The sequence below is a fragment of the Crocodylus siamensis genome, chromosome 11, assembly GCF_052110815.1.
Source record: "Crocodylus siamensis isolate JL-2025a chromosome 11, ASM5211081v1, whole genome shotgun sequence".
Taxonomy (NCBI): Eukaryota; Metazoa; Chordata; order Crocodylia; family Crocodylidae; genus Crocodylus; species Crocodylus siamensis.
The window spans coordinates 48,769,498-48,783,683 of record NC_143405.1 but is presented as its reverse complement, the minus strand read 5'-3'; the positions used below and the strand labels follow the sequence as shown (position 1 = coordinate 48,783,683).

The 14,186-nt window shown below is 52.9% G+C and overlaps 1 protein-coding gene across 6 annotated transcripts in view; it reads right to left on the bottom strand.

The window, feature by feature from the left end:
- Positions 1–14,186, bottom strand: part of PLXNA1 (plexin A1) — a 233,419-nt gene that overhangs the window by 38,056 nt on the left and 181,177 nt on the right. For all 6 annotated transcript variants that reach the window (XM_090022932.1, XM_090022938.1, XM_090022936.1 and 3 more), the window contains exons 14-21: positions 13,666–13,786; positions 12,956–13,092; positions 11,910–12,077; positions 10,422–10,515; positions 9,436–9,675; positions 8,513–8,656; positions 6,126–6,360; positions 3,913–4,055 (exon numbers count right to left, since the gene is read on the bottom strand). In XM_090022932.1, coding sequence (XP_089879058.1) covers positions 3,913–4,055; positions 6,126–6,360; positions 8,513–8,656; positions 9,436–9,675; positions 10,422–10,515; positions 11,910–12,077; positions 12,956–13,092; positions 13,666–13,786 — 1,282 coding nt within the window. The remainder of the gene's footprint in view (positions 1–3,912; positions 4,056–6,125; positions 6,361–8,512; positions 8,657–9,435; positions 9,676–10,421; positions 10,516–11,909; positions 12,078–12,955; positions 13,093–13,665; positions 13,787–14,186) is intronic.

The window sequence follows — 14,186 nt, the reverse complement described above, 5'->3', positions numbered from 1 at the left end:
CTAAGCTACCCCTTCTTGTGTGGTTTCCTCATATTGCTCTTCCTGATCATGCCACCACTTCTCCTCTGGGTGCTACATACCACAGGACAATACAAGCCTGTCAACCCTATCACAGTAGGGGTGCCTTCTAGGCACACCCAACCTCAAGAAGAGAGAGGAAGAGACCAGGTCTTGGAAACAAGCCCAGGTTCCCTCTTGCATAGAACAAGGCCATGACTAATCAGGGACACCCTCTCAACTGCAGAGAGCCATACAAGACCTCAACTTGAATCCAGCTCCTCCACAGCCAACCCTACATCTATGAATCTATGCGGGAAAACAACTTATAAAAATGCAATTTAAACTACCTCTTGGTACAAACCTCCTAAGCTGCGAGAACTGGAGGACACTGGAACAAGCTGCCTAAGAAAGTTGTGCAATCTCACTCATTAGAGATTATTAAGGGGCAGGATAAAGAGACATCTGGGATGGCTGAGGATCAGGTGTGCATGAGGTTGGATGAGATGAACCTTAAGGTCCCCTTCCAACCCCATAATTCTATGAAAAGGGCCGATAAGAGGCTTTTTTTTTCCATCAGAGGACAAAGTGCTCAGGGTCTGCTAAGTTCTGGTCAACACAAAGGCTTGGTGAAGCATTTTTCATGTCAGGGGAATGAAGCGTGAGCTGCTAATGACAGGATATCAAAAGACTTTGTTAACCTGGGAGAGTCCAATGAACAATGGGGAGCTACATTAAAAATACAATGTTTGACAGCTTAACAACAGTGCCTGAGGGACTGTTGTGGGGGGAGTAGCAGTCCACCTCACTGAGACGGCCCTTCCCAGCAAAGCCTCCGAACCTCCAGTCAGCATTCCTGTGCTTTACCCTTGCCACATCCTGCCATTCAGCCAGAACCAAACCCAGGTACCCTGTCTCCAAGCTGCAAAGCCCTAGTCACCCTACCAAAGGAGACCCTTCTTCCAGGAGCATCCTGTCATCTCCATGTGGGTCTGGAATACTTGTTCTGGGGTGCCTAGCAGAATGAGACAGCAGAATAGCACTGGTTAGCTTGGGAACAGAGTGCCAACAAGAACTATGGAGGGCAGCTATAAGTCCACAGCCCTCATAATAATGTCCCACAGCCGCAGGTTTTATTGCTGAAGGATCTACCCCTCCCCACCTATGGCTGTAAGTTAGCAAGGCCCTTGTCGCAATGGAAATGAGTTAGGATAAGAATTTCGTGGTCTACTTCCCTTTGCCCTATGGGACATCATCCTATCATCCTTCCAAGTTGTCTATTGATTGACATCTTAATGCTATGTGATAAGAGCACAGTGTCCCCAAGCCAGCATACAAAGGGATGCCTCTGGGCCTTCTACAAGCCTAGATGTCTGAGCAGAGATCCATGAATATGGGGAATCTTTTGGAAAAGTGGTGACCTCCAAAGCTGGAGGTATGAAAGGATGCAGGAGAAAGAGCACTAACCCCCTTACCCTGGAGAGAGAGTCCTCAAAAGCAGTGGTCAGGCCGCGTTCCAGGGGGCATGTGTATTTGGAGTGTAAAGGTCTCGATGCCCTGCAATTAACAACTCTGTACCCTGCATCAGGCCAGTGGCTTCACCCAAAGACATTCTGAAGCTTATGTCAACATTAATTACCGTGCCGGGTCAGCAACACGGTGAAGCTAAGGTCACCCCTCACCACTCCAACCAAGAGCAGCCTTTGTAGCAAGGAAAACAGAAAGGCAATTACATGCAATTGTATGCACTAAATTAAGCAAACCCAGGGAGCCTCAGAGAGGTGGGGGAGATGGAGAAGAGAGAGGATGGGATTCTGCATGGGGGGAAACCCAGAACCAGGAAGGTGGATGACATGGGACTAGTCTGGTGGAAACAGGGTCCAGTCAGGCATCAAATGAACCCAACTGAATAAGCTAAGAAAATGACAGTGGAAATTATATTAATACAAATACTGATACTAATGCTGTTGAGTGTGGCAGCCACACAGAGGACACTCAGTGATTATGCTGGACCCCCCAGTCTCTCCTGACCCTGAAGAAACAAACTGGCACCCTGAGTCAATTTGCTGGGGAGCCTTGGAGAAGAGGGAGAGTAAATGAAGCTCCTCTCCTCAGCTTGGGTCTGGAAGTGAAGCTGATGGGAGCTAACCGTGGAGAGCCACAGTAAACAAGCTGAGGGGCTATGTAGGCTGCAGACCCCAGTTACAGCTGAGCTGTAGTTTACTCTACATAAGGCAGATAAGTAACAGGGGCTGAAGCCCAGTCAGCCTGGCCGTGGATAAAGCTAGGATGGACAGTAGCAATGCCGCTCCCTGTAGAGGAACAGTCAACCTCTCCAGAGATGGGAGTGACAGGTCAACACTTTCTGGAAGGTAAGAAGGTGGCTTCAAGCACACTGCACTCAAAGCGTTACAACTAATAGCCACATGGTCACCCTCTGCCCCTAGAGGAAGAGCAAAGGATAAGCTAGAGACAGCAGTCGGAGGCAGTGAGTGGGAAAGTCATTAGTGATCCTCAGAAACACAGGAAGAGGCTTCATCCATCTTTCAGCCCCTGGGAGACACCTGCCAGTGAAATGCACGATCTGCCCGTGGCTGCACAGACAGCTGCAAAGCAGAGCACTCCTGGCAGTGCGAGGGTTAGCATCGCTGACCAGGATCACTGACAAGGGAGATGAGCCAGGCCGCGTCAGGCCCACCAGCTCCTTCCTCAAGACCAACACAGGATCCATCTCTACAGGGCATCTCCTAGAGATCCATCCCGTCAGAGCCTCCAATGTGCCAGGCTGTGGGGGTTCCTGGCTTCCCTCAGGAACAAATTTCCCACTTGCGCACATCTAGAGAACAGAAAAATGCACCCAGAGCCTCCCTGACAGGAGTCAGCACATCTGTGCTCTGTAACTAAACACTAGAAGAGCCAGATAGGAACAGGCTGATGCCTCATCAAGTATGAACCCATGTCTCCATCAATGGATGGTTCCAGATACTTTAGGCCAAGGTGCAACAGCACCAGGACAGAAACCAGTGGAATAACCTGGCCCTGGGAGAACTTGCTTCCTAATCCTCATCAGTGAGCACAACAGCCACTGAGAGCAGTGGGAACAACAAGCTCTTGAAATCAGGCCTACAGTGGTCAACTAACACCCCAGTCCTAGCGAACACATCTCTGGATTTTCCCCTTGTCCACATACACATCTAATCCTGCTTTGAGCTCCGTCAAGCTCTTGGTCAGTCTAGCAACTCCTGGCCTTATTGATAGTTGTGGCCATGAGTTCCACAGGTTAATTATGCGCTGTGTTAAAAAAATTCATAGCCCAACATGGCACAAGGGTTTTTGTTCTCCATACAGCATGACAGTCCCCATCCCTTGGTTAAGAAGTCAAAGGGGGTCCATTCCCAAGTAAGCCTCTGTCCAATGGAACAAAACTCTGTATTATGTGGTGTTATTAAGGGATTCCATATGAAGCAAGAGGAGACTATATGTGCTCTTATGCTCTTGCACATGTGCTGCCCTCAGCTGTTCACAGAAGAAGGAAAATGACATTGTAGAGAACCTGAAAATCCTAAATCCAGAACCAAGGGTGTCAAAGGTCAAGGAAACTGCATGGACAAGTCCTCTTAAACAATGCTCCTCCATGATTCACAGAGACAATGAGCTCTTGCTAAGGCAAATAGAGGAGGGCTGATGTTGCTCCTAGATCAATAACTCTCCCACCCTTGCATTCACTGTTAAGCCCAGGCCACTGAGATACACTGCAGCCTACAAGACACCCTTACTCAAATAGAGGAGCAAGCCATAATGGCGAATGAGCAAGGTTGCCCCCTGACGCAGAGTATGAATCACAGACCCCAAAGCCAGGTATCCCTGGGGTGAAAAATTAGAGACAGACAGACACACATACACACATTACCACACCTCCATCTCCTTCAGCACAGGGTGGTCTTCTATTCCTGGGAAGAGGACCCTCATGGCATAGGTGCGATAGTCCAGGAAGGGGATGCCAGCCCCATCCAAGTCATTCGTCAGTTCGTGGATGTCTGTCTGCAGCTCGGCGAAGGCTGGATGGAAAGAGTAAAGCTGTATTAGGGGACTACAAGGCCCAGCCCAGGCCACCATCCTGACCACAGACCAGAAGCTACCGCACAGCTACCTCTGAAATAAAAACTCCCACCCAAGCACAGCAGTAGAGCTTTACCTCTCCACCCATCGCCTGTAATTGGAGGGCAATTTGTAAATGTTAATTAGCTCCAGTCAGTCTCACAATCCTTGTTCAGGTGGGTCAGTGTCATTATTACCTTCCGTTTGCAGTTACAGAAGTGCCTTCTCCAGGCTACCATGTAGTGAGTCCTGGGAACGGAACCCAGGAGTTCAGATGCCAGTCCTGTATTTAGAAGTCCCTTTACACACACACACACACACTGTAAATTACACACTGTACACACACACACACACACACACACACACACACACACACTGTAAATTACAAGGCTCTGAGGTTCTAGGTGAGACATTCATTTAAACTACATGCCACACGAGCGTCCTCATTTTCTTCTGACCTAAATAATTTGATGGAGAGAAGCTGAACATACGCAGCCAGGTGTCTCATGAGGAGCACAAATGTAGCCCAAGCATGCGCTGGAGAGGGAGAGAAATGGTGTGCTGCACCTTTAATCATACTTAAAGGAGAGGGTTGGGAGGTGTGTGCATGTTGGGGGAAGAAATCCTAACACTATATAAGGGAAAGAGGGGGGAAAAATCCACACAGAAAAAAAAATCAAATTAGCAGCACTTTAAAGGGAGCTGGAAGCGAGGCAGAGGGTTGCGGGCTCGTCAGCCTGATGAGAAAAAACAAACCGTCAGCTTGAAAGGCGTGCTATCTTATCTGTAACTAGTGGGACTAGAAAAGAGAAAAGGCAGGGAAGAGATTGCGCCTTTTAATTAAAAGCAGATCCTTTTATCTGCCAGCTGTGGAAGACGAGACGAGATCCCCTCCACCGGCTCCCTCCCGCCCTCCCCACTCTGTCACTATTGCCATCCGTGCAGATTTTTTGGGCTGTTTTCTCTCTTTTTATTATCTCAGTTCAGGTGCCTGCTTCGTTCCCAGCCTTTGGGCCGGCTGCAGTTGGCAGGGTCATGGCCCCAGGCACTGGCTTGCGGCGATAATGGGCAATTAGGTTTTATCGGCAGGATCATACGAGGCATTCTGTCCAATTTCACAGCATCCGTCTGTCATGTAATGAGAGACCCACAGCCCTTTCCAGGCAGGCTTCTCTATCCTCTTTATTCCGCCTTTAGACTTAGAAGAAAATGCCTTAACTGAAAAAAAATAAATCCCACCAAAAATAGACTGGCTCCCCCAACAGAGTATTTCTGCCTGCTCTGATCTCCTGTCCGAAAGGCAACTTGAAGGAGCTAAGGGGGGCTGGTCTCTGCAGTACAAAAGCATGCAGAGCCATCAGCATGAGATGGACCTGGTTGCTGCACAAGCAGAACTCTAGTGGGATCACTTCATGTGCATCATCTGTGAGCGTTGTGCTTTGCAAGCAAAAGATTCCTCCCTGTGGAGGCAGCACAGCTGCAGTTAGGGCTAGAGAGGAGAAAGGAGCAGGCTGGAAATACACATGGGCTGTTGGACCAGGACAGTGCCTCAGGACACACTACACAGTGACTGGACAATATGGCAGCTTCTCTGCATGCAGGGATAGGCTCCCTGTCAAGAGCTGGAATCGAGGTCAGTGTGACTGAAGAATGTAAACTGGCCATCGAGAGAGCAGGGCATGGGACCTTCTGCCTACAAACATAGAGGCCATGGAGGAAAGCTCAAATGAAGCCACAATGGACAGGGGCAATGGATGAGTCTCAGCAGGGAGGAGTCTGCCTACCTGAGTGCTAACTAACACCCATCCCCTCTATGCCTTACCTGTGACTTTCTGCTGAGGGAGCATGGATATTCCTGGCACTGCTGCTCCTTGACAGGGGTCCTACAAAGTGAACACTCAAGAGGGGAGGAAACCACCTGGGCTAGATGGGACAGAAGCAGCAAAGAGGAAGGAGCCAAGAGCAGAAACACCCTGCGGCCCTGGGGATGGCGTCAGGAGGACCTGGGCAGAGAAGCTGAAAAGACTCACCCTCCTTGCACTCCAAGGCCACGCGGGACTCCAGGTTATCCATCTGCAGCTGGAGGCGCTTCAATGTACGGTCAGCATCACGGGACTTGCGCTTGTAGGCGATGAGGACAATGATGATGATGAGTAGGAGAAGCCCACCCCCGCCGCCAATCCCAATGATGGCTGGCAGTGTCAGGAGGCTGTCCGAGTAGATCTGCAGTGTCCCCGGGGAGAATTCAAACCCTCCAGCCTTGATCTGAGCCACATGGGAGGAAAAAGGCCTCACATCAGTGCCAAGGGCTGGGGAACAGCCCACCTCCCCACTACAGTACAGGCTGGACTCCCCTCTCCCACCTACCTACTACAGTACAGGCTAGCATCCAAGGCCCACCCATGCCTGGTGGCCCATTGGGCTAATGTGGGCAAGGACCACCAGCCTCTGTAGCTGCAGACGGACAAGGGAGTGCTATTGCCAGCATTCTGCCTGACCTCCCAGACTGACGGACCCATTTGTAGCTGGGTTGAATGGGGACAGCCTTTGCCTTGAGTTTGGACAGTACTTTCAAGTTCACACCTGCTGGAGCCGCAGCTGGGTGCTTTCAACGCATGCCAAAACATCCAGGGCACATTACAAAGAGGCAGGGGGCCAGGGAGGCCTCCTGACCCCCACAGCAGCTCTACAGGAAAGCCTGGCAGGGACTTTCTCATGGTGCAGGGAGAGGTTGAGCCAAAGGTATTAACCCCTGGGCATGTTCAGGGCAGGCAGTTTTGTCAGCTCAGAAGGGGCAAGGTGGGCTTGGAGCTCATCTCCTCCCCTCTCTTTAGGGGAAAATGCATGTTGGGGTGGAGGGAGCAGGACGTCCCAGTCCACAGGACCCCACACACAAGCAGTATGTACCAAAGCTAGTAGGACAATAAAAGGATTATCAGGTTGCACCTGCGAGATAACTGCACCCCCTGGCTATAGGGACCCCAGGGTTTGGAGAAGGAACAGAGCAGGGCCAAGGCAGCACTGCCTGGTGTCCGGTGCGCCATAGAGAGCTCTAACAGACACAGAATACACATGGGTATGCTTCCAGTGCCTGCGAGGACCAGGCAGCAAGTTTGATGTCTCACTCAGCCAACATTACAATAACAGATGGGATGTAAAGTGAGCTCCCTGATGGATGTGGAGCCTGGACAGACCATTCCAGGTCCCATTCAAACACACAAGGCTGTGCCAGGACCTGGGGCACTAGTGCTGTGGCACTGCAACCTGACACAGTCTTACTCAGAGCAAAGCCAGTGGTGGGGGGAGGAATGGGGTTGGGAAACGCCAGTGGTTTGGCACCCAGTGACTGTGGCCAGCAGGGAAAGGGAGTCACTGGCAGGTCCATCCAGGGCCACTGGGATCTCCAAGCTGGGTCGCAACACCCTTTGAAGGGCCTGAAGGAGACCTGGGTCTACCTCAACAGGCCAGTGGGAAATGGCGTATTATGAGGTAAGCTTCCCAGGGTCTCTCCACAAAGTCATGTGGACCAAACACCATGCAGACCAGTCCTCACCCAACAAGAACCAGGGCACACTCAGGGCACCCGGCAAGGGCTATAGCAGGTTGTGCACTGGGAGACAGAAGGGATTGAGGCCCGAGGTCTCCAGCCAGGCTGCATTAACATCCCAGGATGGTGTAAGCTGCTGCAGGACACACAATCACAGAAAAGTAGGGCTGGAAGGGACTTTTGGAGGTCATCTAGTCCAGCCCCCCTGCTAGGAGGCCTGCATGGTCCCTGCAACAGGCATCTGCTTCTGGCACTCCATACTTCGGGATATGGCAGACACATAACCCAGTGCCCCAGATTCCAGCGGAGCAGCAGTCAGCGCAATGGGTCCTCCATCCCCTCAACAGCAGAGGCTGGCTCAGAGTTGGAGGGGAATAGCAGAAAAGAAACTAGGCCGCTTGCTGCTGTGCTGTTGAAGACAGCCACAGCTATGGCAGTACTCTGGGCTAGCTGAGGGCCCGCCAGGGTGGGAACCACATGCAAGGCCCCAAGCACATGCAGGTGTGGGGGTGAGAGGGTAGGGAAAAGTCCCAAGCAGGGGTGGGGTCTGAGGCAAGGGGTATGGCAGGGCCTCACCGAAGGACAGCCAGCTGGGCTGGCACAACTGCCTAAGGGACTCACCTGGGGTTCTCCTATAGACAGCACGCCCAAGAGGGAGGACAATAACAGATGGGATGCAGGGAGGAGCATAGTTACTGGTGCCTCATCGTACAGCTGGAAACTGGATGTGCTCTAGATCCCTAACACAGGGTCATCTCCCCTAGCCTGGATCTGTAGGGGTTGCAGCAGCCCCTAGAAAAGGGCCTGGCCTGTAGAGCCTAAGAACACAGAGGAGGACTGGCTGCCACGAAGCGGAAGGAGTGGCATTACCGTGACTTTGTGCTGCCCAGTGAGGTTTGGGGACTCGCACAGCAGCTGGGTCTCGGAGACAGTCAAGGCACAGGGAGTTTCGCCAATCAGCACTGTATAGTTGAGCCGGGAGTTACCGGTAGCTGGTGGAAGCAGATTCCGGCCCTGTCAAGGAAGAAAGCCCAAGGTTGTTAGTTCCCAGGAAGCAAACTCATGCAGCAGATTCTCTCCCACAGCTCTCTAGCCCCCAGCCCATGGGCAAGGTAAGAAAAGGACGGAAGGCCAGGCAGAGCTCAGTCCCTCCCCCAGAAGATGACCAGGAAGCTACAAAGGTGGGACACCCAGAAAGACTAGTCACCCTGACCCTAAACTCTAAGAGGGGAGAGGAATGGCTTGGCACGCTCCTCCCTAAATACACGCTGCTCACAAGAAGGGACCTGGTCTCAAGGCTCTTAAGTTTCCTCAGCCAGGAACTCACACGCCCACATCCCCAAAAGGAAATCCCACAGCTCTCATAGGCACCATGAGGTTGTGACCACCTTGTGCTAAGCAGGAAAGGGGGTAGGAAGGGAGGTGGGCTCTTTGTACCCACACTGCCTGCTCTGCACACCCATAGCCCTTCCCCCTTGCCTTTATCTAGAGCCATAATATCCACTTGTCCCAAAGGCAGGGTGTCTGCATGGACTCAGTGGGATTCAGTGAGATGGCTCCAGCAGGGCAGGGTTGACACCTTCCACCCATACAGCTGTACTTGGCCAGCACAGTCCATTTAACCCCCGAGGAGCTAAGCTTTCTGGCCACCAGCTCTGACGCTGAACCACTACGAGGCGTGCTGGACAGTTCTGTCCTTCTGCATGGGAAGTGCAACTGGCCATGAGTGGAAAAGGAAACTGGAGCTTGAAAGCCAGAACGCTGGCCACGCCAGGAAAAGGGCTGGGACGTACCTTGAGGATGAGGGGAGAACTGGGCTTCAGCTCCAACATGCCGGAGGGGCTAAGAGGTTCGAAGACAGGGTCTGGGTAGTAGACGAAATTGGTGGTGTTGACAATTAGCAGTGCCTGGACGTTATCCATGACAAACCCAATCTCATCTGGGCGGTCGCCGATCTCCGGGGGACTCCGCACAGGGTTGTCAATGGAGGGGGCGTAGCACAGCATGGTGGTGTCATTGTAGACAGTGCAGTTCTGCAGAGAGAAGTCACCAGAGCTAAGCAGAGCAATCTGCCATCGCCCTGGGCTAGGCTCATGTCTGCTCTCATAGGCTGAGTCCAGTGGGGTCAGGGCCTGGATGGGAGGCCAGCAACTTTTGCCAGACTTAGGGCTGCTGAGTCCATGGGAGTCCCTCTTTCCCCTGCTCAGTCCTGAACCCACTACGGGGGCTGGGCTGCTGGAAGACCTCCTCTCCGCTGCCCCTCAACTGTGTCCTCTCATGTTTCAATTAGGCATGGATCTCTTCTCCAAGCCCTTCCCTAGCCTGCAATGTGGCCTTGCTGTGCTCTGCCCAACAGCTGTCATGCCCATCCTCAAAACAGCCCCACTTGAGGGAGAGGTGAGGAGACTCCTGCTTGTGCAGGGCATGGCCTCCAGAAAAGCATGTAAGGTGACAGACAGGAGGGAACCTTCCAGGGACCGGGGGCTCGGGGGTCACCTTGGCAGGTACCATTTCTGCTTCCAAGATATCTTCACAAAACCATGCTCCTCTTCCCATTCCCTCACCCCTCACTCTCATCCCACCCTGTAGCCTCCTCCCACAGTGAGCACTTCCCAAAGCTGTTGCTTCATCCTGCCCTGGGATAAGATCTAAATGGCTCAATGTCCTTCTTCCAATGGCCAACACCATTTCCTGAAGGGTTGTGGGGTACTACTGCAGACCTCCCCTGCCTGTTGCAAGCCAAGCACACGGCCCCTGTCAGAGCTGGGAATCTACTTACGTTCTCCCTCTCAGAGCTGCCGTACTTGGCACGGATCTTGGGCTCTTTGATGGTGGCCAGGTTGGTGCCAATCACAGTCAGCAGCGTCCCACCACTAGGAGGGACAGAGGAGGGGGTTAGGAGAGACGCTGGGGGCCCAAGGGAGGGGGAACATAAGCATGAGTCTCGCTGCCCTGCTCCCAGCCTGCCCCATCCTGCATGCTCTGTCTGTTATACAAGTTGGTCCCTTCCCACTTCAGGCTGGAAACATCCTAACCCATCAAGCAGCAGCAGCCAGGCTCTGGCACTTGGGCATAACATGTGAAACAGCATCATCCACCCCCCACAGCCTCATATGGCACCACAGCATCAGTCAATGCATCTCAAAATGGCTACCTTCCACCCTTAGCACGAGTGGCAGATGAGGAGGCAACAGACCTCAGTTCAAGAACTTCTCTTTGAAACAACCTTGCCCTGGCCACCATTCCAGGAGGGCCACCTCACCCAGAACTGTCTCCCAGCAATAGGAAGTGATGGCAGCGCAGGAGGCCCTGGCCATCAGCTCCAGCCAAGTTCTCAGCTCCGTATGTCCCCTGCAGACATGGAAGGTGCAGCTCCAGATAGCAAAGACCCTTACAAAGCCACAAGTACTGACAGTCAGGACCTGCCTCCATCCCTGCCTCCCTCTGAGAGGAAAGAGGCATTCAGTCTCTAGAGACTCACTCACACCTATGCCTCTTTAATGCAGCTGCCAACTGTGATGCTAGATAGCAGGAAGTTCTGGGGTATGCACCCATGCCTACCAAGCAGCCAGGCCCCTGACCCCACCTCAGTACAAGCAGCGGATGGCAGCTGCTCTGAATTCGACATGGCCACCTCAGGGGGAATTATTGATTCTCCAACCCATCCAATTACACTAAAAGGAGCCTAGGAGCCAGAGACACAAAAGCCCCATTAGCATTAGACACCAGCCAGCTATCTGACCCAGGGCGAGGGCATGGCACTCACCAGGACTCATTTGAAAAGCCCCAGAGCAGCGAGAAACCTGCCCAGGTCACTGGGGACCCTTTCCAGTGCCTGGTTCCCAGCAAGGCTCAGTGGTGCTGACGTTTAGCAGATTCCTCGGTGTCCCCTCCAGCCAATTCAAACCTTTTAACCAACCATGTAAACATTTTAAACCTCCCCTGGTGGGAAATATTTTAATTTTATTTGCTGCAGCCAAATGTCAAGCTGAAATTAAAACTTATTTCAAACCCTCTCTATGCCTGACCCCTGCCAGGCTGAGTGCTGCAAGCCAGAAGTTCACTGAGGTGAGGAGCCATGCCAGGGACACAAGTGCTCTTGGCTTCACCCAGCGCAGTCACTGTATCTCCAGAGTCTGTCCCATCCCCAGCACTCTAACACTGAACAGCCTGGCGGGTGCAGCCAGGCACGGTTCCTGAGCAGAGGGCTGTGCTAGGGCCCCACTTTCTCAGTGAACACTCATACCTGCTGCCCCCATACATCTACCTGTTGATGCTCCACTCAGGGTCGATCTTCTGGATGGTGGGGTCCTCAGTGTAATTGTACTTCACCTCCGAATTGCTGAGCTCTGCTCGGTTGATGTTGATGAGGATGGGTGACCCGCCAGGGCTCTGGCCAGGGGGCGTCCGACACCGAATCTCACGGGCACTCCTCCTGCGGACACAGGAAAGTAAGTCGTCAGGTACTAAGCCCCAAACTCTGTTTCAACACTGCCTGCCCTGATAGACCCCCATCTACCTCCCCGCACCATGGAGGAGGATTAAGGGCTGGAGAAGCCAAAACAGGCATGCAGGTGCTGCATCACTGCTGGAGACAATTCATGCTGCCTGTTCCTTCAACAGACAGCCCCGCATCCTCTCAAGTCAGGTTCTGCTGGGCTGAGGAGTGAATCATGGACAAGATGCAACATGTACACAGGCCCAGCTGCAGCCTCTGGCAGCACTCAGGAGCCTGCTGTTGCCAGCACTCCTTGTGGCCCAGGCCCCGAGGAAATCCAGCTGTTGGCATCTGACGAGAGTGTGGGGAGCTACACTGCCCCCTCTGCCTCTTCCCCTCTCCCTCCCTGGAAGCACTCTTGAAATCATCAGTTAGTGCAGAGAGGAAAATAAAACAAAAGCAGCAAGAGAAGCGCGTGCAGCTCCTGAGCGTTCCCCATCGTGTGGCTGCTGCAAACAGCAGCGATTAGGGCTGATAACCAGTAATTACCGCAGGAAAATATTTAAAGAGCCGCTCCATTATCATCCCTAATCTAAAAATTATCCACTTCATGCCTCAGGGCTTTGCGCTTTTGAGAGAAAATCCAAGTTCTTCAGTCTCTTTCAGGAACCTCAGAAACAAAGAGGTTTGAAGGGATGAATTCCACGGGCACCTTGCTCCAGACCCTTGGCCTGGCTTCCCAGAAGCAAGTCCCAACACCACCATCTTTGTAGGTCCCATCTGCTCCATCCACCACAGTGCTCCCCCATGTTCATCCTACCTCACCCCAGCAGGCCCCCAATCCTCTCCTGATGCTGCCCCACTGGAAGCCTTACCATGAAAAGGCACAAGGCCGTCCCCCGATTGTCACTGTGACGTTGCTGCCAGCATTGAGGTGGTTGCCCTCGATGACAATCCAGGTGCCTCCTGAGAGAGGACCCCGGGCGGGGATCACTCGTGAGAAGGTGGGAGTCTGTCAGAGGAAAACGGCAAACCCAGTGAGCAGTGGATGGCATGGGGGAAGCAGCGTGGGAGGATGAGGGCTAAGTGGGAGCAGATCTTAGATCAAAGTTGGAGGAAGGGAGATGCTCCTGGACAGCAACAAGTCACTGCTATTTGGGGCTGGAAGTCTCGAATCTCAAAGGCCATTCAAACAGTGAAGGTTTCAGTGTGACACACGCATTTAGATTAAATGAAATCTGGCCAGGACAAAAGGTAGCTGAGATTTGGAGCATGTGGCAAGGAACTTAGTTTTACATCCTATCGAGTAATATGCACCCCCTCCCCCCTGAGTCCCCAGACTTGCTTCCTGTAGGGGCTGGTGATTCCCAGGTCTCCCCTCCAAGGATAGCACAAGCCCCACTACCCTCCTTGGCTTGCAAGAGCTGACAGCTGGAAGTGAGGTTGAACTCATTGCAGTCCTTCAGACTGGAAACAGGATCAAACCCCCAGCTCCCAAGAGGGGCTCTTGAGCTGTGGGGAGGAGCAGGAGGACAGGCCAGAGTAGGAGGGCTTGAGAGCAGTAGATGCTGTAGAAGATCCTTACCACGAAGGTGAAGCTCTTGGGGGAGATGGCTCGGTAGTTGGGGGAGCAGTCCCTGATGCACACCTCCACACGGGCCTCATGGATTTTGCTCGGGCTAGCGTCTCCGATTTCACAGACAATCCTAGGGGAAGCAGGGAAGGAGTTCTGGTTCACCTGCTATGGGAGTAACATGGCAGAGCCCCCTGGAGCAGAGGGCACAAGGAAGGGGAGGAGGGGAGACCACCAGATCCACCAGGTCCAGGCTGCATGGACAGGCAACCACAACCGCTGTTCTGCCTGAGTACTGGACTATGACTGCTTGCTCCTCTTTCCTCCCAGACCCTACACCCTGGTGGGTTGCTATCACTCAGCACGGAAGGACAACAAGGCCTGGGGAACGTGGGCAGACATGGGATGGTTCTGTTCTCAGGGAGGAGCCCATCCACCCTTAAATGAGGATGGATCTAAGGTTCAAGTACCAGTATGCAGGACTGTGACCCTTAGTTACTGCTAATCCTGCAGAGATCTTTAAACATGACCAT